This window comes from Muntiacus reevesi, chromosome 1 (genome assembly GCF_963930625.1).
Source record: "Muntiacus reevesi chromosome 1, mMunRee1.1, whole genome shotgun sequence".
Classification (NCBI taxonomy): Eukaryota; Metazoa; Chordata; class Mammalia; order Artiodactyla; family Cervidae; genus Muntiacus; species Muntiacus reevesi.
In genome coordinates, this window is record NC_089249.1 from 229814869 (window position 1) to 229839052 (window position 24184).

General features: G+C 40.2%; 1 protein-coding gene across 4 annotated transcripts in view; it reads left to right on the top strand.

The window, feature by feature from the left end:
• Nucleotides 1-24184, top strand: part of LOC136156201 (protocadherin alpha-C2) — a 126387-nt gene that overhangs the window by 22071 nt on the left and 80132 nt on the right. The window contains exon 1 of one of the 4 annotated variants that reach the window (XM_065918720.1): nt 18779-21211. The exons of the other annotated variants lie outside the window; for them this stretch is intronic. Within the exon in view, the coding sequence (XP_065774792.1) occupies nt 18779-21211 (2433 nt within the window). Of the gene's footprint in view, nt 1-18778; nt 21212-24184 lie in introns of those variants that run through there. 4 annotated transcript variants of the gene reach the window in all.

Below are 24184 nucleotides of genomic sequence, written 5' to 3' on the forward strand. Positions count from 1 at the left end.
GTCCCTTGGACTGCAAGGAGATCCAACCAGTCAATCCTAAAGGAAATCAACCCTGAATGTTCATTGGAAGGACTGATGCTGAAGCTGAAGCTCCAATACTTTGGCCACCTAATGTGAAGAGCTGACTCATTGGAAAAGACCCTGATGCTGGGAAAGATTGAAGGCGAAAGGAGAAGGGGGCAGCAAAGGATGAGTTGGTTGGATGGCATCACTGACCCAATGGACATGAGTTTGAGCAAACTCCAGGAGATAGTGGAGGGCAGAGGAGCCTGATGTGCTGCAATCCAGGCGATTGCAAAAAGTTGGACACGACTTAGAGACTGAACAACAACAATAGTTGCTGTATAACACAACAACAATGACAAAAGTAACTCTGTGTTTAGGTAAACCAAACCTCCATATTGTTTACCTTAATGGCTACACCAATATACATATCCACCAACATTGTAGGAAGGTTCCCTTTTATCCACACTCTCCCCAGCGTTTAGTACTTGTATACTTTTTGATGATGGTTATTCTGCCTGGTGTGAGGTGATGCTTCTTTGTAATTTTGATTTGCATTTCCCTAATAATTAGCAACATTGAACATCTTTTTGTATGACTTTGGCCATCTGTATGCCTTCTTTGGAGAAAGATCTATTTAGGTCTTCTGTCCATTTGTTAATTGTTTTTTTCTGATATTGAGCTGTATAAACTGTTCTTATATTTTAGAAATTAAGCCCTTGTCAGTCACATTGTTTGCAAATATTTTATCCCTTTCCATAGCTTGTCTTTTTGCTTTGTTGATGATTTCCTTTCCACTCAAAAGCTTGTAAGTTTGATTAGGTCTCATTTATTTATTTTTGTTTTTATTTCTTTTGCCTTGGAAGACTGATCTAAGAAAGTATTACTATGATTTATGTTCAAGAGTGTTTTGCTTATGTTCTCTTCTAGAGGTTTTATGGGTGTGTCATATTTAAGTCATTAAACCATTTTGAATTTATTTTTGTGTATGGTGTGAGCAAGTGTTTTAACTTGATTGATTACATATGACTGTCCAACTTTCCCAACACCACTTCCCAAAGAGGCTGTCTTTTCTCCATTGTATATTCTTGCCTCCTTTGTTAAAGATTTTTTGCCCATACATGTGTGGGCTTATTTCTGGGCTCTCTATTCTGTTCCATTAATCCGTATATTGTGCCAATACCATGCTATTTTGATTACTGTAGCTTTATAGTATTGTCTGAAGTCTAGAAGGGTTATGCTTCCAGTTTTGTTCTTTTTCCTGGGATTGCTTTAGCAATTCCAGATCTTTAGTGGTTCCATATAAATTTTAGGATTATTTATTCTAGTTCTGTGAAAAACATCATGGGTAATTTAATAGGGAGAGTATTAAATCTATAGATTGTTTTGGGTGGGATGGCCATTTGGACAATATTAATTTTTCCAATTGAAGAACATGGAATATCTTTCCATTTATTTGAATCATCTTCAGTTTTCTTTATCAATGTTTTATAGCTCCCATTGAGTGTGTAAGTCTTTCATCTCCTTTGTCAGGTTTATTTCTAGGTATTTTGTTTTTTTAAATTTGATATTAAGCCAAGTTTTTAAAAATTTTCTCCTTCTGATATTTCATGGTTAGTGTAAAAAAATGCAGTAGATTTCTGTATCTTGATCTTGTATCCCATACCTTGCTGAATTTGTTTATCAGTTCTAATAGTTTTCATGTGGAGTCTTTAGGGTTTTCTTTATAGAATATCATGTCATCTGCATATACTGACAATTTTACCTTCCAATTTGGATATTTTTCTCTTTTTCTTGTCTGATTGCTGTAGCTGGGACTTCCAATACTATGTTGAATAGAAGTGGTCAGAGTGGGCATTCTTGTTTTGCTCCAGATTTTAGCAGGAAGGCTTCCAAATTTTCACCTTTGAATATTATGTTGGCTGTGGTGTATTATATTTATTGATTTTCAGATGTTAAATCAACCTTGCATTCCTGGAATAACTCCTGCTTGGTGATAGTGAATAATTTCTTTACTGAGTATGGTTCTCTAGTATGTCGGTGAGAATGTATGTTTTTATATTCATGAGAGATATTGGTCTCTAGTTTTTTTGTGTGATGTCTTTGGTTTTGGTATCAGGGTAATACTGCCCTCAGAATGAAGTGTTTACTTCTCTTCTATTTTTGAAAGAGTTTGTAAAGAACAGGTGTTAATTCTTATTTAAGTGTTTGGTAGAATTCATTCATAGTAATTTTTGGTCCTATTTGTTTTTGTTTTGTGTGTATTCCTATCATTATTTATTCAATGTCTTTACATTTTATAGATCCATTCAGATTTTCTATTTCTTTTTGACTCAGATTTTGTATATGCATTTTATATAAATTTGTCTGTTTTATATAAGCTATTTATATATTGGCATACAATTGTTCATGGTATTCTCTTATAATCCTTTTTATTTCTGTGAGATCAATAATAATACCCCTTATTTCATTTCTGGTTTTAAGTAATTTTAGTCTTCTGTTTTTTTTCTCTCGGTCAACCTAGCTAAAGTTTTGCCAATTTTGTTGATATTTTCAAAGAACCAACTTCTGGCTTTATTGTTTTACCATTCTTAGTTTCATTTATTTCTGCTCTAATCCTAATTATTTTGTTTCTTCTGCTTGCTTTAGATTTGATTTGCTTTTCTTTTTGCTGTATCTTAAAGTAGAAGATTAGGTTATTGATTTCTTCTTTTTAAATCTTTTAAAATGTCAACATTTATAGCTGTATGTTTCTCTATAAGCATTGTTTTAGTTGCATCCCATAAGTTTTCATATGTTGTGTTTCCATTTTTGGTCATTTAAGAGTATTTTCTGATTTTCCTTGTTCTTTCTTCTTTGACCCATTGGTTATTTTAGCATATGTCATCTAATTTTCACATATTTGTGAATTCCTCAAACTTCCTTTTGTTATGATTTCTTGTTTCATTTCATTGTGGTCAGAGAATATTCTTTGTGTGGCATTAATTTTTAAAAATCTATTGGAGCTTGTGTTATGACTTAGTGTTGAGAAGGGCAGTCTCATGTACACAGTCTTTCAACCTTCATTCAGCTACATAAGAATGGGTCTTGGCAAGTTCAATGCAGATGAATTTGAGAACATGGTGTCAGAAAAGCGACTTATTCCAGACGGCTGTGGGGTCAAATACATCCCTAATTGTGGTCCCCTGGACAAATGGCAGGCCCTGCACTCATGAACATCAGTGCTGTCCCCTCCTTAATCACACTCACCAATAAATGCTATTTTCTGTTGAAAAAAAAAAAAAAAAAAAGAATGGGTCTTGCAAAGGCAACCTATGTACACTGTTTGTGGAAACGTAAATTGGTGGCTACTATTGAAAACAGTATGATATATTCTCAAAAAACTAAAAATACAACTACCATGCGACCCAGCAATTTCAGTTCTGGATATATATTTGAAAAAAATGAAAACACAAATTCAAAAAGATACACATACCCCAATGTTCATAGCAGCATGTGTGTGTGCTCAGTTGCTCGGTCATGTCTGACTCTGTGATCCAATGGACTGTACCCTGCCAGGCTCCTCAGTTCATGGGATTCTCCAGGCAAGAATACTGGAGTAGGTGGCCACTCCCTTCTCCAGGGAATTTTCCTGACCCAGGGATAGAACCTGGGTCTCCTGCATCATAGGCAGATTCTTTATTGTCTGAGTCACCAGGGAAGCCCTCGTGGCAGCGTATTATTTCCAATTGCCAATAGAAGCAACCTAAGTGTCCATCAACAGATGAATGGATAAAGAAGATGAAGCCATAAAAAAGAATGAAATTTTGCCATTTGTAACAACATGGATGGACCTCGAGTGTATTATACTAAGTGAAACAAATCAGATAGGGAAAGACAAATACTGTATGATATTACTTATTTATGGAATCTAAAAAATAAAACCAACTAATGAACGTAACAAAAAAGAAATATACCTATAGATATAGAAAACAAACTAGTGGTTACCAGTGGGGAGAGGGAAATGGGGACGGATAAGAACAGGGGAGGGAATACAAACATAGTAGTTTGTAGAGGTATAAACTATTATATATAAAATAAAAAAAGCTACAAGGATATATTGCACATCACAAGGAATATAGCCAGTATTTTATAATAACGGTGAACCAGTATGGTGTACATATGTAACTTATTTTAAAAAAGAAGGTATTGTCAAATGTAGTCAATAAAGTTTGAGAAATATTTGTGCTGTAAAGTAATAAAATTGTTTTAAAGTAGAATTGTTATGGCTACACAGTTTGTACATTTTCAAAAATGAGTTGTTTATTTAAATAAGTGAACTTACAACAAAAAATTATACCTAAAAAATAGAATGTGTCTTGGTAAGGAATGGAACATTACTTATCAAGAGATGAAGAGTCCATACAGCCTTTGCTAGGTGTATATACAATGTGGGGCTACATTTCCCTGTTTCAGGCTCAACGGATGCTCTGATTGGAGCATGCACATCATGTGGCACCTTTCCAACTCCACTTTAAAAGTTCTTTTTATTTTTATTGAAGTATAGTTGATTTATAATATTGTAACATTTTCAGGTGTATAGCAAAGTGATTCAGATATACATGTATCTGCATGCATGTGTGATATCCTAGGAATGGTAGCTTCCATAAGCCTCTTATCCTTATCCATCAGAGGGCAGACAGAATGAAAACCACAATCACAGAAAACTAATCAAACTGATCACATGGACCACAGCCTTGTCTAACTCAATGAAACTATTAGCCATGCCATGTAGGGCCACTCAAGACAGACGGGTCATGGTGGAAAGCTCTGACAAAATGTGGCCCACTAGAGAAGGGAATGGCAAACCACTCAGTGTTCTTGCCTTGAGAACCCCATGAAGAGTATGAAAAGGCAAAAGGATATGACACTGAAAGATGAACCCACCAGGTTGGTAGGTGCCCAATATGCTACTGGGGAAGAGTGGAGAAATAACTCCAGAAAGAATGAAGAGACGGAGCAAAGCAAAAACAACACCCAGTTGTGGATGTGACTGGTGAGGGAAGTAAAGTCTGATCCTGTAAAGTACAATATTGCATAGGAACCTGGAATGTTAGGTCATGAATCAAGGTAAATTGGAAGTGATTAAACAGGAGATAGCAAGAGTGAACACTGACATTTTAGGAAAGGAGAAAAGGAAAGATATACCCATTTGAATGCAGAGTTCCAAAGAATAGCAAGGAGAGATAAGAAAGCCTTCCTCAGTGATCAATGCAAAAAATAGAAGAAAACAATAGAATGGGAAAGACTAGAGATCTCTTCAAGAAAATTAGAGTTACCAAGGGAACATTTCATGCAAAGATGGGCACAATAAAGGACAGAAATGGTATAGACCTAATAGAAGTAGAAGATACTAAGAAGAGGTGGCAAGAATACACAGAAGAACTGTACAAAAAATATCTTCATGACCCACATAACCACAATGGTGTGATCACTCACCTAGAGCCAGACATCCTGGAATGTGAAGTCAAGTGGGCCTTAGGAAGAATCACTACGAATCAAGTTAGTGGAGGTGATGGAATTCCAGTTGAGCTATTTCAAATCCTAAATGATGATGCTGTGAAAGTGCTGCACTCAATATGCCAGCAAATTTGGAAAACTCAGCAGTGGCCACAGGACTGTAAAAGGTCAGTTTTCATTCCAATCCCAAAGAAAGGCAATGCCAAAGAAAGCTCAAACTACTGCACAATTGCATTCATCTCACATGCTAGCAGAGTACTGCTTAAAATTCTCCAAGCCAGGCTTCAGCAATACGTGAATTGTGAACTTCCAGATGTTCAAGCTGGATTTAGAAAAGGCAGAGGAACCAGAGATCAAATTGCCAACATCCATTGGATCATTGAAAAAGCAAGAGAGTTCCAGAAAAACATCTACTTCTGCTTTATTGACTCTGACAAAGCTTTGACTGTGTGGATCACAATAAACTCTGGAAAATTCTTCAAGAGATGGGAATACCAGACCACCTGACCTGCCTCTTGAGAAGCCTGTATGCAAGTCAGGAAGCAACAGTTAGAAGTGAACATGGAACAACAGACTGGTTCCAAATTGGGAAAGGAGTACGTCAAGACTGTATATTGTCACCCTGCTTACTTAATTTATATGCAGAGTATATAATGTGAAATGCTGGGCTGGATGAAGCACAAGCTGGAATCAAGATTGCAGGGAGAAATATCAATAACCTCAGATATGCAGATGACACCACCCTTATGGCAGAAAGTGAAGAACTAAAGAGTCTCTTGATGAAAGTGAGAGGAGAGTGAAAAAGTTGGCTTAAAGTTCAGCATTCAGAAAACTAAGATCATGGCATTGGGTCCCATCACTTCTTGGCAAATAGATGGGGAAACAGTGGAAACAGTGAGAGACTTTATTTTGGGGGCTCCAAAATCACTGCAGATGGTGATTGCAGCCATGAAATTAAAAGATGCTTACTCCCTGGAAGGAAAGTTATGACCAACCTAGACAGCATATTAGAAAGCAGAGACATTACTTTGTCAACAAAGGTTCATCTAGTCAAGGCTATGGTTTTTCTAGTAGTCATGTATGGATGTGAGAGTTGGACTATAAAGAAAGCTGAGTGCCGAAGAATTGATGCTTTTGAACTGTGGTGTTGGAGAAGACTCTTGAGAGTCCCTTGGACTGCAAGGAGATCCAACCAGTCCATCCTAAAGGAGATCAGTCCTGTGTGTTCATTGGTGGGACTGATGTTGAAGCTGAAACTCCAATACTTTGGCCACCTGATGCGAAGAGCTGATTCATTTGAAAAGACCCTGATGATGGGAAGGATTGAGGGCAGGAGGAGAAGGGGAAGACAGAGGATGAGATGGTTCGATGGCATCACCGACTCAATGGACATGAGTTTGGCTAAACTCTGGGAGTTGGTGATGGACAGGGTGGCCTGGCATGCTGCAGTTCATGGGGTCCCAAAGAGTCAGACATGACTGAACGACTGAACTGAACTGAACTAAAATGGACTGGAACGGGCAAATTTAACTCAGATGACCATTATATCTACTACTGTGGGCAAGATTCCCTTAGAAGAAATTGAATAACCCTCATAGTCAACAAAAGAGTCAGAAATGTATTACTTGGGTGCAGTCTCAAAAATGACAGAATGATCCCTGTTCATTTCTGAGGCAAACCATTCAATATCACAGTAATCCAAGTCCATACCCCAACCAGTAATGCTGAAGAAGCTGAAGTTAAAGGTTCTATAAAGACCTACAAGATGTTCTAGAACTAACACCCAAAAAAGATGTCCTCTTCATCTGAAATGAAGGGACTGAAATGCAAAAGTAGGAAGTCAAGAGATACCTGAAGTAACAAGCAAGTTTGGCCTTGGTGTACAAAATGAAGCAGGGCAAAGGCTAACAGAGTTTTGCCAAGAGAATGCACTGGTCATAGCAAACACCCTCTTCCAACAACACAAGAGAAGGCTCTACACATGGACATCACCAGATGGTCAATACTGAAATCAGATTGATTATATTCTTTGCAGCTGAAGATGGAGAAGCTCTATACAGTCAGCAAAAACAAGGCCAGGAGCTGACTGTGGCATAGATTATGAACTCCTTATTTAAGTAATTCAGACTTAAATTGAAGAAAGTAGGGAAAACCACTAGACCATTCAGGTATGATCTAAATCAAATCCCTTAGGACTATATAGTGGAAATGACAAATAGATTCTAGGGATTAGATGTGATAGACAGCGTGCCTGAAAAACTATGGATGGAGGTTCATGATATTGTACAGTAGGCAGTGATCAAGACCATCCTGAAGAAAAAGAAATGCAAAAAGGCAAGATGGTTGTTTGAGGAGGCCTTACAAATAGCTGTGAAAAGAAGAGAAGCAAAAAGCAAATGAGAAAAGGAAAGATATTCTCATTTGAATGCAGAGTTCCAAAAAATAGCAAGAAGAGATAAGAAAGCCTTCCTCAGTGATCAATGCAAAAAATAGAAGAAAACAATAGAAAGGGAAAGACTAGAGATCTCTTCAGGAAAATTAGAGATACCAAGGGAACATTTCATGCAAAGATGGGCACAATAAAGGACAGAAATGGTATAGACCTAACAGAAGTAGAAGATATTAAGAAGAGGTGGCAAGAATACACAGAAGAACTGTACAAAAAATATCTTCATGACCAAGATAACCACAATGGTGTGATCACTCACCTAGAGCCAGACATCCTGGAATGTGAAGTCTAGTGGGCCTTAGGAAGTATCACTATGAACCAAGTTAGTGGAGGTGATGGAATTCCAGTTGAGCTTTTTCAAATCCTGAAAGATGATGCTGTGAAAGTGCTGCACTCAATATGCCAGCAAATTTGGAAAAGTCAGCAGTGGCTATAAGACTGTAAAAGGTCAGTTTTCATTCCAATCCCAAAGAAAGGCAATGCCAAAGAGTGCTCAAACTACTACACAATTGCACTCATCTCACACGCTAGGAAAGTACTGCTCAAAATTCTCCAAGTCAGGCTTCAACAGTTTTCGAACTGTGAACTTCCAGTTGTTGAACTGGGTTTAGAAAAGCAGAGGAACCAGAGATCAAATTGCCAACATACATTGGATCATCAAAAAAGGAAGAGAGTTCCCGAAAAATATCTACTTCTGCTTTATTGACTACACCAAAGCCTTAAACTGTGTGGATCACCACAAACTGTGGAAAATTCTTAAAGAAATGGGAACACCAGACCACCTTACCTGCCTCCTGAGAAATCTGTATGTAGGTCAAGAAGCAACAGTTAGAAGTGGACATGGAACAACAGACTGGTTCCAAATTGGGAAAGAAGTACATCAAGGCTGTATATTGTCACCCTGCTTATTTAACTTATATGCAGAGTACATCATGCAACATGCTGGGCTGGATGAAGCACAAGCTGGAATCAAGATTGCCAGGAGAAATATCAATAACCTCAGATATGCAGATGACACCACCCTTATGGCAGAAAGTGAAGAAGAGCTAAAGAGCCTCTTGATGAAAGTGAAAGAGGAGAGTAAAAAAGTTGGCTTAAAACTCAGCATTCAGAAAACTAAGATCATGGCATTGGGTCCCATTACTTCATGGCAAATAGATGGGGAAACAGTGGAAACAGTGAGAGACTTTATTTTGGGGGGCTCCAAAGTCACTGCAGATGGTGATTGCAGCCATGAAAGTAAAAGATGCTTGCTCCTTGGAAGAAAAGCTATGACCATTTTAGCATATTAAAAAGTAGAGACGTTACCTTGCCAACCAAGGTCTGTCTAGTCTAAGCTATGGTTTTTCCAGTAGTCATGTATGGATGTGAGTGTTGGACTTTAAAGAAAGCTGAGCGCTGAAGAATTGATGCTTTTGAACAGTGGTATTGGAGAAGACTCTTGAGAGTCCCTTGGACTGCAAGGAGATCCAACCAGTCCATCTTAAAGGAAATCAGTCCTGAATATTCATTGGAAGGACTGATGCTGAAGCTGAAACTCTAATACTTTGGCCACCTGATGCGAAGAGCTGACTCATTGAAAAAGACCTGATGCTGGGAACGATTGAATGCAGGAGAAAAAGGGGACAACAGAGTATTAGATGGTTGGGTGGCATCACCAACTCAATAGACATGCGTTTGAGCAAGCTCTCCGAGTTGGTAATGAATAGGGGAAGCCTGGTGTGCTGCAGTCCATGGGGTCGCAAAGAGTCAGACTCGACTGAGCGACTAAACTGAACTGGAATGTAGCCTGCTAGGCTCCCCTGTCCATGGAGATTCTCTAGGGGAGAATACTGGAGTCAGTTGCCATGCCCTCCTCCAGAGGATCTTCCTGATGCAGAGATTGAATTCTCATGGCTTTTGTCTTTTTCATTGACAGGCGTGTTCTTTACCACTAGCACCATCTGGGAAGCCCACATGTATGTGTGTGTATGTGTGTGTGTATATATAGATATAATTTTTCAGATTAGTTTTCATTACAGAAAATTGTTTCCTGTGTAAAAATTGTTACAGTAAATCCTTGTTGTTTATCTATTTTAGTTTTTTTTTTTTTTCCACACTGTGCAGCTTGTGGAATTGTAGTTCCCCAACCAGGGATCAAACTCAGGTCCTTGGCAGTGAAAGCGTAGAGTCCCAGCCATAGGACTACCAGGAAATTCCCTATTTTATATATAGTAGGGCTGCCCTGATGGCTCAGAGAGTAAAGAATGCCCCTGCAATGTAGGAGACCTGAGTTCAATCCCTGGGTTGGGGAGATCCCCTGGAGAAGAGAATGGCAATCCATTTCAGTATCCCTGACCGGAGAATTCCATGGACAGAAGAGCCTGGCGGGCTATAGTCCGTGGGGTTGCAAAGAGTCGGACACGACTGAATAACTTCCACTCACTCACTCACAGTATGAATCTGTTAACAACAAACAACGATATGTTATTCCATACTCCTAATTTATCCCTCCCCCTTCCCTTTCCTCTGTGGTATCCTTGAATTTGTTATCTTTGTCTGTGAGTCTATTTCTGTTTTGTAAATATACTCATTTGTATTTTTAGATTCCACTTTTAAGTGATATCATGTAATATCTGCCTTTCTCTGACCTACTTCACTCAGTGTGATATTCTCTAGATCCATCCATGTTGCTGCAAATGGCAAGAGTTCATTCTTTTCATGGCTAAGTAGTATTCCATTGTGTGTGTATGTCACATACACCACATCTTCTTTACCTAGTAATCTGTTGATGGTCACTTAGACTGCTTCCATGTGTTGGCTATTGTAAACAGTGCTGCTTTGAACATCGGGGTGTGTTGTTTTGTTTTTCCGGTGGTACTGGGTCTTCATTGCTGTGGGTGGGCTTTCTCTAGTTGCGATGAGTGGGGGCTACTCTTCATTGTGGTGGCTGGGCTTCTCATTGTGGTGGCTCCTCTTGTTGCAGAGCATAGGCTCTAGGCACGTGGGCTTCATTACTTGCAGCATGAGGGCTGAGTAGTTGCAGTGTGCAGGCTCCAGGGCACTGCAGGCTTCAGTAGTTACAGCTCACAGGCTCAGTAGTTGCCGCTCATGGGCTTTAGAGTGAAGGCGCAGTAGTTGTGGTGCAGGGGCATGTGGAATTTTCCCAGACCAGGAATCAAACCCCTGTCCCCTGCACTGACACTGTGCCACCAGGGAAGTCCTGTGGCATCTGTTTTTAATGGGGAAGGGAAAAAGTCTTTCTATCGTGGCACAAGAGGGGTGCATATAGGCAAACTGCTCTGCAATTGCCTCTTGTCTGCTATTTTACTTTTGGTTTCTTTATGTCTTAATTCTCCTTGTTTTTATATTCCTCCTTTACCAATATTTTTATTAAGTGAGTATTTTCAAATGTAGCATTTTAATTCCTTCAAAGGGTTTTATTTATTTTTTATTTTTTTTAACTTTTAAAAAATTTTTCAGTGACCTTCAAAGGGTTTTAAACTGTATTTTTGAGTTATTTTCTCAGTGGTTTCTCTAGAGTTTATTATATACATTATAATACCAATATCTCCTTCAGATTTATATTAACTTAATTCTATTAAGGTATAAAGATATTACTCCTATATAACTCTTTCTTTCTTCCTTTTTGTTCTATTATTATATGTATTACATCTTGTAGTGGGTTGAATTGTGGCCTCCAAAAAGGTATGTCCACTTCCTAACCCTGGGAACCTGTGAATGTGACCTATTTGGAGAAAAAAAGGACTTTGAAGATGTAATTAAGTTAAGGCTCTTGAGATGAGGAGTTTATCCTGAATTTCCCAGGTGGGCACTAATTCCAACGAGAAGTGTTTTTTATAAGAGAGAGAATAAGGGAGGAGAGAGACACAGAGGGAAGGTCATGTGAAGATAGAAGCAGAGTGGAGTCATGAACATAGCCATCAAAAGCTGTATGCGGCAAGAAATGAAATCTCTGCTAGAGCTTCCAGAAGGGGTGCAACCTCGCCAACACCTTAAGTTTGAATTTCTCCCCTCCAGAACTATGAGAAAAACTGTTTTAAGCCACGCAATGTGTGGTGACTTTTTGCAGCCACTACAGGAAAGCAATACACATCTCTATATGTTACAAACCCAACAGTACATTGTTACAGTTATTACATTATATAATTTATTGTCTCTTAAAGATGTTGAGGGCAAAAGGAAAGCAATTATATATTTATAGTGTTTCTCATTTCCCATTTCTGGTTCTGTTAATTTATTGCCCTGTATTGGAATTTCCTTATCCAATACAGCTGTTCTTCCATCCACTTCCTTTGTACTGTAATTGGCAATTTTGTTTCATTTATATATATTATAAGCCCAGAAATATGTTTATACACATTGTTACATACAATTGGCTTTTTAAAAGAAGAAAGGAGAAACTTCTGGGCCTACCTCAGAAGGTATACTCTTCCTCTCTCCCTGCCAGAGCCAAGGAGATCTTTCTTGGATGTTCACTTTGAGAACCTAGTGGGATTCCTAAAAGTAAAGCCCATAAAAGTAGGCATGCTTCCCCTTCACCCCAACTGTGACCTCCATGAGTTTCTCACTCTTAAGATAGTCCACAACTCAGCCTCCAGCAATTTGTCAAAATTTCCATTTAGGTGTTCCTGACAGGCTATGCCTCTTGAGGCTTCTGTTCCATGGAAACAGATCTTGGCTAACTCTGCATTTGCTTATTTATCCAGATTTTGGTGACTTCCCTGGTGGCTTAGATAGTAAAGCATCTGCCTACAATGTGGGAGACCCAGGTTTGATCCCTGGGTTGGGAAGATCCGATGGAGAAGGAAATGGCAACCCAAAACATTGTGGCAACCCACAATAGCCTGGAAAATCCCATGGACAGAGGAGCCTAGTAGGCTACAGTCCATGGGGTCACAAAGAGTTGGACACGACTGAGTGACTTCACTTTCACTTTTTTTCTTTCCAGATTTTAGAGTAGAGGTTTTTCCTGTAAACTCAGTTCTCTGATGGGTTCAGGAAAAGTCATGTATCCAGCTTTTCTTGTTGTTATTACAAGAAAAAAAGTGATAAATTCTAAGCTCTTTACGTGTTGGAGGTGAAACTGGAAGTGTGTTCTTTCTACTTTTTTTTCTCAGCCTTCTCAAGTGTTTTTTCTTGTTCTTGACTATGTATTAATACCAAGCAGAACCTGTTCACTTTTTTACAATTTCCAATGTGGCTCTAATTTCTGTTATTATATTCTATTATTTCTGATTTATACTTCTCTTCCACTTATCTCATGAGTTGCATCAGCTCAGTTTTCATGGTCTTCTGTGGCATTTTCATTTTCTTTTTGAAATTCTGTATCCCTGACTTCTTAATTCTCCGAGACTCTAAAATTGTTTCATGAATCTTTTGACTAGAGACCTTTAGAGATCTGTGTGTTATTATCTGTTATTTTTCATATTTATTTTCTTATTCCTTCTTGTAATATTCATATAGGTCCTGCATTGGCTCTTTTTTGATTAGTATTTATCTTTGAGAGGAGTTCCTTTAGGACCAGCTATCTGCAGGTGGAAATGTAGATGGATGGGCCAGTAGTGCTCTGGACTAAGGTGAGCATTTCCTGTTTACCATTTGTTAGAGGGGTTTGTTGGAGAAGGCAATGGCACCCGACTCCAGTACTCTTACCTAGAAAATCCCACGGACAGAGGAGCCTGGTGGGGTGCAGTCCATGGGGTCGCTAAGAGTCGGACACGACTGAGCGACTTCACTTTCACTTTTCACTTTCATGTATTGGAGAAGGAAATGGCAACCCACTCCAGTGTTCTTGCCTGGAGGATCCCAGGGACTGGGGAGCCTGGTAGGCTGCCGTCTATGGGGCCGCACCGAGTCAGACACGACTGATGCGACTTGGCAGCAGCAGCAGCAGCATCGGAGGGGTTTGTGTATACCTTAGCTTTTACATGTCTCCCAATAATGAGAACTGGCAGCTGCAGAGCAATTTGTCCTCCACAGTTTTCTCTTAATTTTACCACATACTTAGGTTCACTCTTGAAATAATTGTGCATCTGCTCACTAGTGCATTCACTCCTGCTTTTTCTCCTATTTTGTGCTGACAAATAGGATAATGGAAAAGCCCTGCCTGATTTAGCCTAGGCACCTAGATATTTTTGTTTCAAATAAGAGATCTTTTGTTTTATATCTCAGTGTGAAGTACTACTTTGGAAAACTCTTAATCTACCAGCTCTTCCCAAGGTCTCCAGTGGCAAGTATACTCTCTCAGCATTTTCTGGCATCTTGGTCCAATTTTCTTAGCACTTGGTAACTTCTCTTCATATATACTATGGTTGAAGTTCAAGCGCTTTAAGGAGTTTCATCCTTAATTATTTTTCATCCTTATTATTTTATTTTTTGTTGGCTATTCTTCTGTTGTTTTCGGTAGGTTTTATGGAGAAGAAATCCATTTTCATTTATCCATAATTGATTGAAATTCCTCTTTTTGTCTAGTTATTGCAGTTATGTAGGAAAACTATGTTTTTTAACTTTGTCATCTCATCAAGCTCTCTTTTAGTTCTATGTATTTTTCTTTAATTCTCTGGGACTTTATGAATAGAAAATTTTATTACCTATAAATTTATCATCTATTAGTAACAGCATATTTTATCCTCCTCTCTAATACACACACACATATGCACACACACTTCCTTATCTTGTGTTGCCTAGAATTTCCAAGTCAGTATTAAATAATAGCTATTACATGAAGTGTGCTACTATGCTTATGATCTTTCATAACAATAATTCTGATATTTTTATTGTTTAAAATAAAGATGGCCATTTTGGGGGGGTGATAGCTATGAAATTTTTATCAAAATTAAAAAAATATATAAATAATTATGATCTGGAAATACTTTGTTTTGAAACTATAATATAATGTGAGATTTATGTAGATTCTTTTTTGGAGAATGTTGACAGTGCCTTTGTCAGATCTTTATTTTAGGTTAGGCTCTCCTATAAAACTGATGTCAGACAGGGTGATTGGTAGTGGTTGCAAGCCTTCCTTTCCAGCCGCATGTGATGAAGTTTTTTTCAGCAGCTCAGAGGAAGATCTGGTGTGACTGCTTACCAAATATGTAGGAATATGAAATTTGATATAGGTAAAATATGTGATTGAACCAGACTGGCTAGCTCTTAACACAATGTGACATTCAGTCAATTTGACTTTAAAAAATTAGGTGTAAAAGTCTAGGATTTTTTGATCTGTGGCTTAATAGCATCTAGGAAAAAACCTAAGACTAAACATAAGAATTTTAGCTTTAAATCCATCATAAAAAAGTTATGTGATGTGGCTGTTAAAGAACCAGATGCAAGTTTAGACCCTTCCTTGATATGGAGTATTTAGAATGAAAAGGCAAGCTCTCCTCTTCTTGGATATTATGACCAATCTGGAGCATGACTTACTTTAAGTTCTGAGGACTATACTTGGAAGATGAAATAGAGTAAGATTTTATAAAGAGGTAATTCTAGAAAAATTAGCATAGTTATAAAAAGGAGTAAGAAAACACAGCATAGAGTTAATTAGAGTGAAGATTCATGAAAAAAAGTCTGAGATACTTTATATAATATTATGTTATGGAGAAAAACTTTGTACAAACTTGAGAAAGAAGTTCTATAGTAATGTGCTATTGGTAAAGTGTTCAGGTTAAAAAAGAAACAACAATGACTGACATAGGCTGTTGTGTATTGAGAGTAGTTGAGCCACTTAATTTATGTGCCTGGAGCTTAGCTAGATATTTCAGAGACAAAATTGAGTGATACGGATCTCTACCCTCAAACAATTCATACTCTGTTAGGCTTGATTTGAAACCTTCATGAAGCAATATTATGGGATGAAAATTTGCTTAATGTGATTGTGATGTCCAATTTTTAAATTTACTTCCCATAAGTACAGAATATACTCCCAAAAGAATAATCTTAATTACTAAGAAAATCTTAAGTATAATAACATTTTGTTGACAAACTCTGGTGGATATTCAGATCATTCTCCTGTTTGGTTTCAGGATCTCTAACATGAACTTATGGATTATGGCTAGCAATCTCTTGAACTTACAGATTACAGCCAAGTTTGGTGGGAGAGCATTATAATAAGTCTTTGCAGTAGAACCCAAGCAGAAATCAGAACAACGTTTTTGCACAGAGTCCTCTTAAAGTTGTACTTGCACCTAATTAAAAGCTTGAAAATACTTGAATTAGGAGACACTATAGAAAATGCCATGAACTGGCAAAATGAAATATTAGAAAGGAAGGGTTCTACTATAGAGAAGTTATGTTAATTCATGATTTTAACCTTAACTAGTAATATTATACACAAGAAAAAAGTTTTTAGACTTTCTCATCTTTGGGATATCCAAATATTTAGATATCTAAATATTACTTTCCCACAAACTCTAGTTTATATCAGTAAATATTGAGTGTGTGCTGTTGCTTCAGTCGTGTCCGACTCTTCGTGACCCTATGGACTGTAGCCCGTTAGGTTTCTCTGTCCAAGATTCCCCAGGCAAGATTACTGGAATGGGTTGCCATGCCCTCCTCCAGGGGATCTTCCTGACCCCAGGGATTGAACCTGTGTCTCCTGCAGCTCCTGCATTGCAGGTGGATTCTTTACCACTGAGCCACCAACTAAACCCAAGGTCAGGGGTGATATATATTATTTTTCATTTTATAGTCTTTGATAGCAGAGGAGTAACTTTTGACATGCCACATTTCAATGATTACTTTATGATAGGCTTTGAAGCAGAATTATTTTAAAAACTGAAGTATAATAGAAGTGTTTGTGCTTTGTTATAATTATCCTATATATTAAATAAACAGGCAGCTCGTAAATAAAGTAAATAGGTAGCTCAGTGGTAAAAGAATCTGCCTGCCACTGCAGGGGAGGCAGTTTCGATCCCTGGGTTGGGAAGATTCCCTTGAAGAAGGAAATGGTAATGCATTCAATAGTCTTGCCTGGGAAATCCTATGAACAGAAGAGCCTGGTGGGTTATAGTCCATGGGGTCCCAACGAGTCTGGCACCACTTAGTGACTAAAACAGCAACAAGAGGCAGCCTGCCCTACTTCCTTGGAAGAAATAAGGGGTGGGTTTGTAATAGACAGAGGAAGTGATTGGTGTTTAGTGGCACAGTGAAGTTACCAATCCCACTTAGTCTTAAAACCAGAAAGCTGGAGGTGCCTGTTTATCCCTGCCTGCCCCACCTACATTTTAAGTGACAGTTAAAAAAATTATTAGAGAAATATTCAGGCATACAGTAAAGTTGAGAGAATTGTGTAATTAATTCCATGTATCCAGTACTCAGCTTCAGTAATTAGCCGTATATTTAGGCAGTTTTCTGACCAGTAAATACAATGCCCTGAGAGCTTCAATTCTTTATCTGTATTCAGCTTTTGTCTTTCAAATTTTGGTTCTTGGGGCTTTGGACACTGCGATTGTATTAAAAGAAGGATTTGAGTGATGAATTTAGTGTTTAAGGGGTCAGTCTCTTTTTCAGCTCTCCACCCTCTCAGGAGAAGCCACTGGTTGTAGGGTGCTAGGTGGAATTTGGAAGTATTGCGGCCAAGAGCTGTTTTTCATAGAACAGAGGACTGTCCCGATTTCCGTGCCGAAGACCGGCAAAACAAAGCTGGGGAACCGACGGGCATCAAGTCTGCTCTTACACCACTTCAGTACTGTTTTCTGAATAAGAGCAAAGTTACAGAACAGTTTCCTGGTCACGCTCATGGGGAGTATCTCAGTATTTTCCCCTTCCTTTTGTACGTCCAGTTCCAGTTTGGGGATGAGCTGTCAATCTTTCTGGGTTTCTGGTGCTTGATATTGACTGGCTTCTAACCACTTTCCTCGCCCAGAGCTTGCAGAGCACTCCCCTTAGGGCCTCCTGGGGAAAAGAGAAAACCTGCTGATTTGCAAAAAAGAGGGAACGTTGAACCGGAATTGCACTCGCCTAGTTTTGTGCCTTGAAAAGCGAGAGTACCGGGGAATGGTCCGCATTTGCCCCTCGCTGGTTCTCGCTATAGAAATCTTGGCGTCTCCGGGGATATAAGAAGGTGCAGGAGAGACTTAAAGTCGCAGCGGAGAGGCTGAGAATCCAACACGGAACGCACCATAGCACTTGGTTTGGGGGTTCCTGTTTCCTTAAGCCTAGAAGGCGTAGTGGTTCACGGTTGTGGTCCCGCCTCCCAGCGTGTCGGCCCGGCTGTTCCTCTCGGAATTCCGCCGTCTCTGCCAGCACTGTAGGGAGTCAGTGGGTCCGAGCGCCCGGGACCCGACGCTCGGCTCTCAAAATAGTCGCTGAGAGACGCCCAGCCGAGCTCAGCCCCAATTTTAAGCCGTCTTCAGGTAGAGTTTGTAGACGTTAAGACTGCGGCGGTCAGGGCGTTGTCCTAGGAAGCGCGGTTTAAGGCAAGGTGTATTAGTTTCTCGGAGCATCTCTTTGCCCCGCCCTGTGCTCGCTGCCGGGGCGCGGGGAGAGTTCCCGGTGGGCGGAGAAGGGAGACGGCTCTTCACGGAGCCGGGAGGTTTTCCTCGCCTCTGCACCCCTAGGCGGCGCTGTGCTCCTCCGCTCCCGCCGGCTCGGCTTTCCCAGACGGCTGCGGAACCTCCAGTCTAGCAAGCCTTGCTCTCAGCCGGCCGGTCCCGGGCAATTACGGCATTCGGAAGGCGAACGTCGGCTGTCTCTGCACCTTTAGCGGGCAGCGGCGGCCGACCGGCCCTCGGTTTTTTTCCTTTTACCACGGCTCGCACTCTCCGGGAGTCCGGAGCATGGTCCCGGGTCACCGCTGGTGGAGCGGGGACGCCGAGAGGGAGGGGGATGGGGGGCTGGAGGGTGGCGGTTCTATGTTTGTGGGTTTCCTGCGGCTCTGTAGCGGGACAGCTGGAATACTCAGTGTCGGAGGAGACCGAACGGGGCGTAGCCGTAGGCAATGTTGCCCAGGACTTGAGGCTGTCAGCGGCCTCTCTGTCCTTGCGGAACTTTCGCTTCCTTTCCAGCCGCGGCGAGACTTCCTTCGGGGTTGATCTGGCCAGCGGAAGCTTGGTGGTCAGAGAGCCGGCGGACCGCGAACGGCTGTGCGGGGCCAAAGCTGCCTGCGTCCTGATCTATGAGCTTGTGCTCGAGGACCCGCTAGAGCTGCACAAGGTCCATGTTCACGTCCTGGACATCAACGACAACTCGCCTCACTTCCCTGCCGGCGACGTGCAGTTCCACATTCCCGAGTTCCTTATGCCCGGAGCTCGCTTTACTTTGCCTAATGCAGAAGATGCCGACGAGGGAAGCAACGGGTTGCTAAGCTACAGCCTGAGCCCCAGCCGACACTTTAGCCTGGACATGGGTTCGCGGGTCGACGGCAGCGAATTCCCAGAGCTGGTGTTGGAGAAAGCGTTGGATCGGGAGCAGCGTGCCACCCATCGGCTAGTACTCACCGCTCGGGACGGCGGGCTGCCAGCGCGCTCCGGTGAGGTACAAGTCACCATCGTCGTGGTGGACACAAACGACAATGCACCTGTATTTGAGCGCTCAGTATACCGCACCAAGGTGCCAGAGACTGCACCCCGTGGGACTGTGTTATTCCGAGTGCAAGCCTCGGACCCGGATGAAGGCTCCAGTGGGGAAATCCGGTATTCCTTAAGCAACAGCACGAAAGCCAAGCTGCGACATCACTTCCACGTGCACCCTAGAAATGGGGAAGTGCGGGTCGCTGCTTCACTGGGTCCCCCCGAAACGCTGTTGGAGGCGTACATTGAGGCAAGGGATGAGGGTGCCTTCAGTCTAGCCAGCACCGCTAAACTGCTGGTGGAGGTGACTGACGTGAACGATCACGCCCCTGAGGTGAACCTTCTCACTCTCTCCAGTCCCGTTTCGGAGGACGCCGCCACCGGCACAGTGATTGCTCTCCTTAGTGTAAGGGATGAAGACCTTGGTCCCAATGGTAAAGTCGCTTGTAGCGTGTACAGTGCAGGCCCCTTTAAGTTGAAGGCTTCCTTTGGCAACTACTACAGCTTGCTGACTGATGGGCCGCTGGACCGGGAGCAAGTCAGTGAATACCAGGTTCTGATCACTGCCTCGGATGGTGGCTCACCTCCACTTAGCACTCGCAGGACACTGACTGTGTCAGTTGCTGATGTGAATGACAACACACCAAGCTTTCCTAAATCGAAACAGGAACTTTTTGTGGCTGAAAACAATGCCCCTGGGGCCTCCCTAGGACATGTGTTTGCCCAGGACCCAGATCTGGGGAAGAATGGCCTTGTTTTCTATGAGCTGTTGGATATTATCTCTGAAGGGCAGGCAACCTCTAGATTGGTGGCAGTAGATTCACCCAGTGGGGCTATCACTGCCAAAATTTCCTTTGACTTTGAGCAGCTCAGGGGGTTTCACTTCCAAGTGGAAGCCCGGGATGGTGGCTTTCCTCCCAGAAGTTCAACAGTGACTGTGAACTTGTTTGTGGTAGATAGGAACGACAATGCTCCAGTCATCTTGTTTCCCTTGTCCAAAAATGGCTCTGTCCCAGTGGAAATTGTGCCCCGCTCTGCCAGAACAGGACACTTGATCACAAAAGTGGTAGCAGAGGATGCAGACAGTGGCTCCAATGCTTGGCTTTCCTACTATATCTTTCAGGCTTCTGACTCAAGCCTTTTCAGAATTTCAGCCAACATGGGAGAGCTCCGTACTGCTCGTTTAGTTCTTCCCACTGATGCAGTTAAACAGAAGGTGGTGGTGGTGGTTCAGGACCATGGAGACCCATCACTTTCCACCTCTGTCACATTGAGCATGCTGTTGAGCAGCTCTGCCCCTCAGGTCCTTCCAGACTTTGAAGATGGCTGGGAAACAGGAGGGCACCTTTCTGCCGAGAACCTGTATTTAACAATTGCCCTGGCCTGTATTTCCTTTTTATTTCTGGGGTGCTTACTTTTCTTTGTGTGTACCAAGTTGAGCCAGAGTGCAGGTTGTTGCACTCAGAACTGCTGTCGCTCTCCAGAGGAGCTGAGGTATGGAAGCAAGGTGGCTTCGAGTCCTTGCATGTCATCAGCCATAATAGATGTTACTACAGTCGAAAGACTTTCTCATACTTATCTCTATCGGGCCTCCCTGGGACTTGGTTATGATAATAACAGTTTGCTGTTTCATGGGGAATACAGTGCTGCTGACCTGAGAAATCTGGCCTCTGGAGTAGGACTGAATGTGCCAATATCCTGTATCCAGATTCGGAATAGGAAAGGGGATCATGCAAATGTCAATGCCATGGTAAGCATATTTTATGGAATTTGATTCCCTTGAACAGGAGATGGTCACTAGCTATTTCTAAAATGTTATATGAGTCTTTGGCAGCGTGTAATCCATTGAATTGAACACTCCTGCTCAGCATCCCCTGTGCTAAGGATTCTGGGAAGATCCAGGTGTTAAAAGAGATCGTTTTTGGCCTCAGAGAGGTTGCAGTTTATTTTTGAAAAACCAAGGTAAGACATTCAAACCTATTAAAGAACAATTAAAGTAATACAGTATAAAGTTCTAAAATTGAAAAAAATAAACCACCAAAGTTTCTGGAACAGGTAATAAACAACCTGGGATGTCTTTGAATAATTCTTTTTAGGAATTTCTTTAAGGAATTACTTTAAACAAATATCCTTTCATTAGGAAACATATTTTGAGCAACAGATATGTTTAAGGCATTCTGATACCTAAGGTGAGAATGAAAATTATGTAAGAGTCTTTGCATAACACAAACTCAATATGAATGATGAGACATTTACTCAAACCTTAATAATACATGATTTAAACATGATGATAACCTAAAACATGTAAAAATAAATTGTAACAGATGTTCAAAGAAGGGAGAGAGAACATCTAGACAGGGAAGAGGGAATCAGAGAAGGTTTTGTGGTAGAGATGGCAGTGAATTGGATTGTGAATGCTATACCATTTAATAAAATGCAGCATATTCCCTAGGCTATATTTTACAGTGAATACTGTTTTGACAAAGTAGTCTTTTTTGAGAATGATGTTCCAAAACATAGCTAATAGTTCCACACAGTATTTGTAAATATATAGAAATAATAAGCATGTCTCAGAACACTTATTTGTACTGACAGAAAGATGATACAGTTGGGTATAGGACTTGACAATCTTTTATTATGTGTTCTTATTGATGCATTTCACAAAGAAGACAGATGCGTAATTGCCATGTCAGAAACATTTGTGTGTTCAAGGTGCACTTCCCATTCGAAGTCCATTCAACTTGGATTTAATTTTCTTATTATTATAGAAGCCAGTAAACTTTGAAATAAGTAAATACCATGTTAAGGTATAATGTCCCTAAGAAGGCTTTCCTCCTAGCTCAGTCAGTAAAGAGTCTGCCTGCAATCCAGGAGACCCAGGTTCGATTCCTGGATCAGGAAGATCCCCTGGAGAAGGAATGGCAACCCACTCCAGTATTCTTGCCTGGAGAGTCCCATAGACAGAGGAACCTGGCAGGTAGTCTATGGGACTTGACAGTCTATGGGTTTGCAACAATCGGACACGACTAAACACACACAGCAGCAGCAGTGGCACCTAAGAAAGATTAAATTATTCAAATACTTCAGTTCATCTATAGTGGCCCTTGGTATTTCAAAACTTTCTGAGTGAAGTGGGAGCAATTGGATTAGCAATTTTCCAGTATTACTTTATAACTTCTCATAGAGATCATGGATACAAGGGAAGGAGGTATGCAGAAGTTAGGGAAGGGAATGAAGGGAATGTTTTACCATTTCAGATAATAAGGGGGAAATTGGGTTATAAGTTACTCTACTTCAAATAATGATGTTAACTGCAAATAAAATAGATTTGCATCTTTTATTATAATTTTGCATATTTAATATTTACAGCATGATACAGTGGAATCCATTATATACTATATGATTAGTCAATGCTTGTTGATGAATAAATGATTCAATTTGTGAATCTATGAATTGAGTGGTAACACTGTTTAATATATAGAGAAAAATTTACTTTTTTACTTTATGTTTATATATAGCTAGCAGTTTAAAGGTCCTTTTCAAATGCATATTTCAATGATTATTTTCTTCCTTATGATGTATAATCATGAAACAACACAACAGGGATTTTCTGGTCTAGAACTAGCATGAACAACATCAATGCTGTGTTCTGGGGCTTAATACCAGTCCAGTTTCTGTAGATGACAAAGTGATTAACAGGAATGCACATAATTACATTGTGAAATTTGCATGAATGAAAATTAAAGTGCAGCTAATTTTAAGGGAGAAAATTGGTGCACAAGAAGTATTTCAGGTATCAAAACACAATGTGTAAACTCTCCTTCTATTAAGAGAATTCACCATTTCTTTCTTTTTTTCATTGCTTTCTGTAACAAGAAGAGATAAGAATACCAGTAGTGTCTATGAAGTTTGAGAATTAGGAATTGTTTGAGAGAAACATTCTAACTAGACTGCAAAGGAAGCATAAGTTAGCGTTAGGAAGATCAATGGATCTGAGAGTTAGAAGGAAAATTATCCACTTAGAAGGAAAGAATATTGCTAATAACAGAGGAATATGTCCCCTGCCACAGAATGTTTAAACTTATGTGAGTGATAAAGTAACAGAGATATATACTGTTTAGACATGGAGGACTATTGTGTTATCTCATCCATCCAGTTGAGCAGTCTTCCCATCATCGTTGATATTTTGCTTTATAGGTTGTTCATTGTTAATTTTTATGGGCTGGATATTTCCTTACATATAAAGAAAGTTTATTGTATTAAAAACATGGACAAAAATAACTTCTATGAAGCTGGAGTATTTGTAATTAAACACAGGCATTTATCACTTACTTTTTACTCCAAGTGCATATTGATCTAGTCTTTTGATGCTTTAGAAAAGAATGCTTGTCATGGTGCTCATTGAATGCCTTAAGAACAACTACAGAATTCTAGAAATAAGGTATTTGTTGCTTCAGTTTTAGAAACCATCTATCTTTTGAAAAGCCTGCAATTTCATAATTTTAACTGTGTCCGAGTCACACAGAATCATGTTGATGCATATGTACTTTTATTTTGTTCTACTCTAAGCTCGTCTCTCTTATTTTAGAGTATGTTAGTATAGTTTACAATACTAAAAAAACAGCTTATGAAAATCAGGGAAAAAAAGAAACTCAGGAAAACATTTTATCTGTATCTCTCCCTTGATAATATTTAATAGATATAAGCAAAATTGACCTACTGT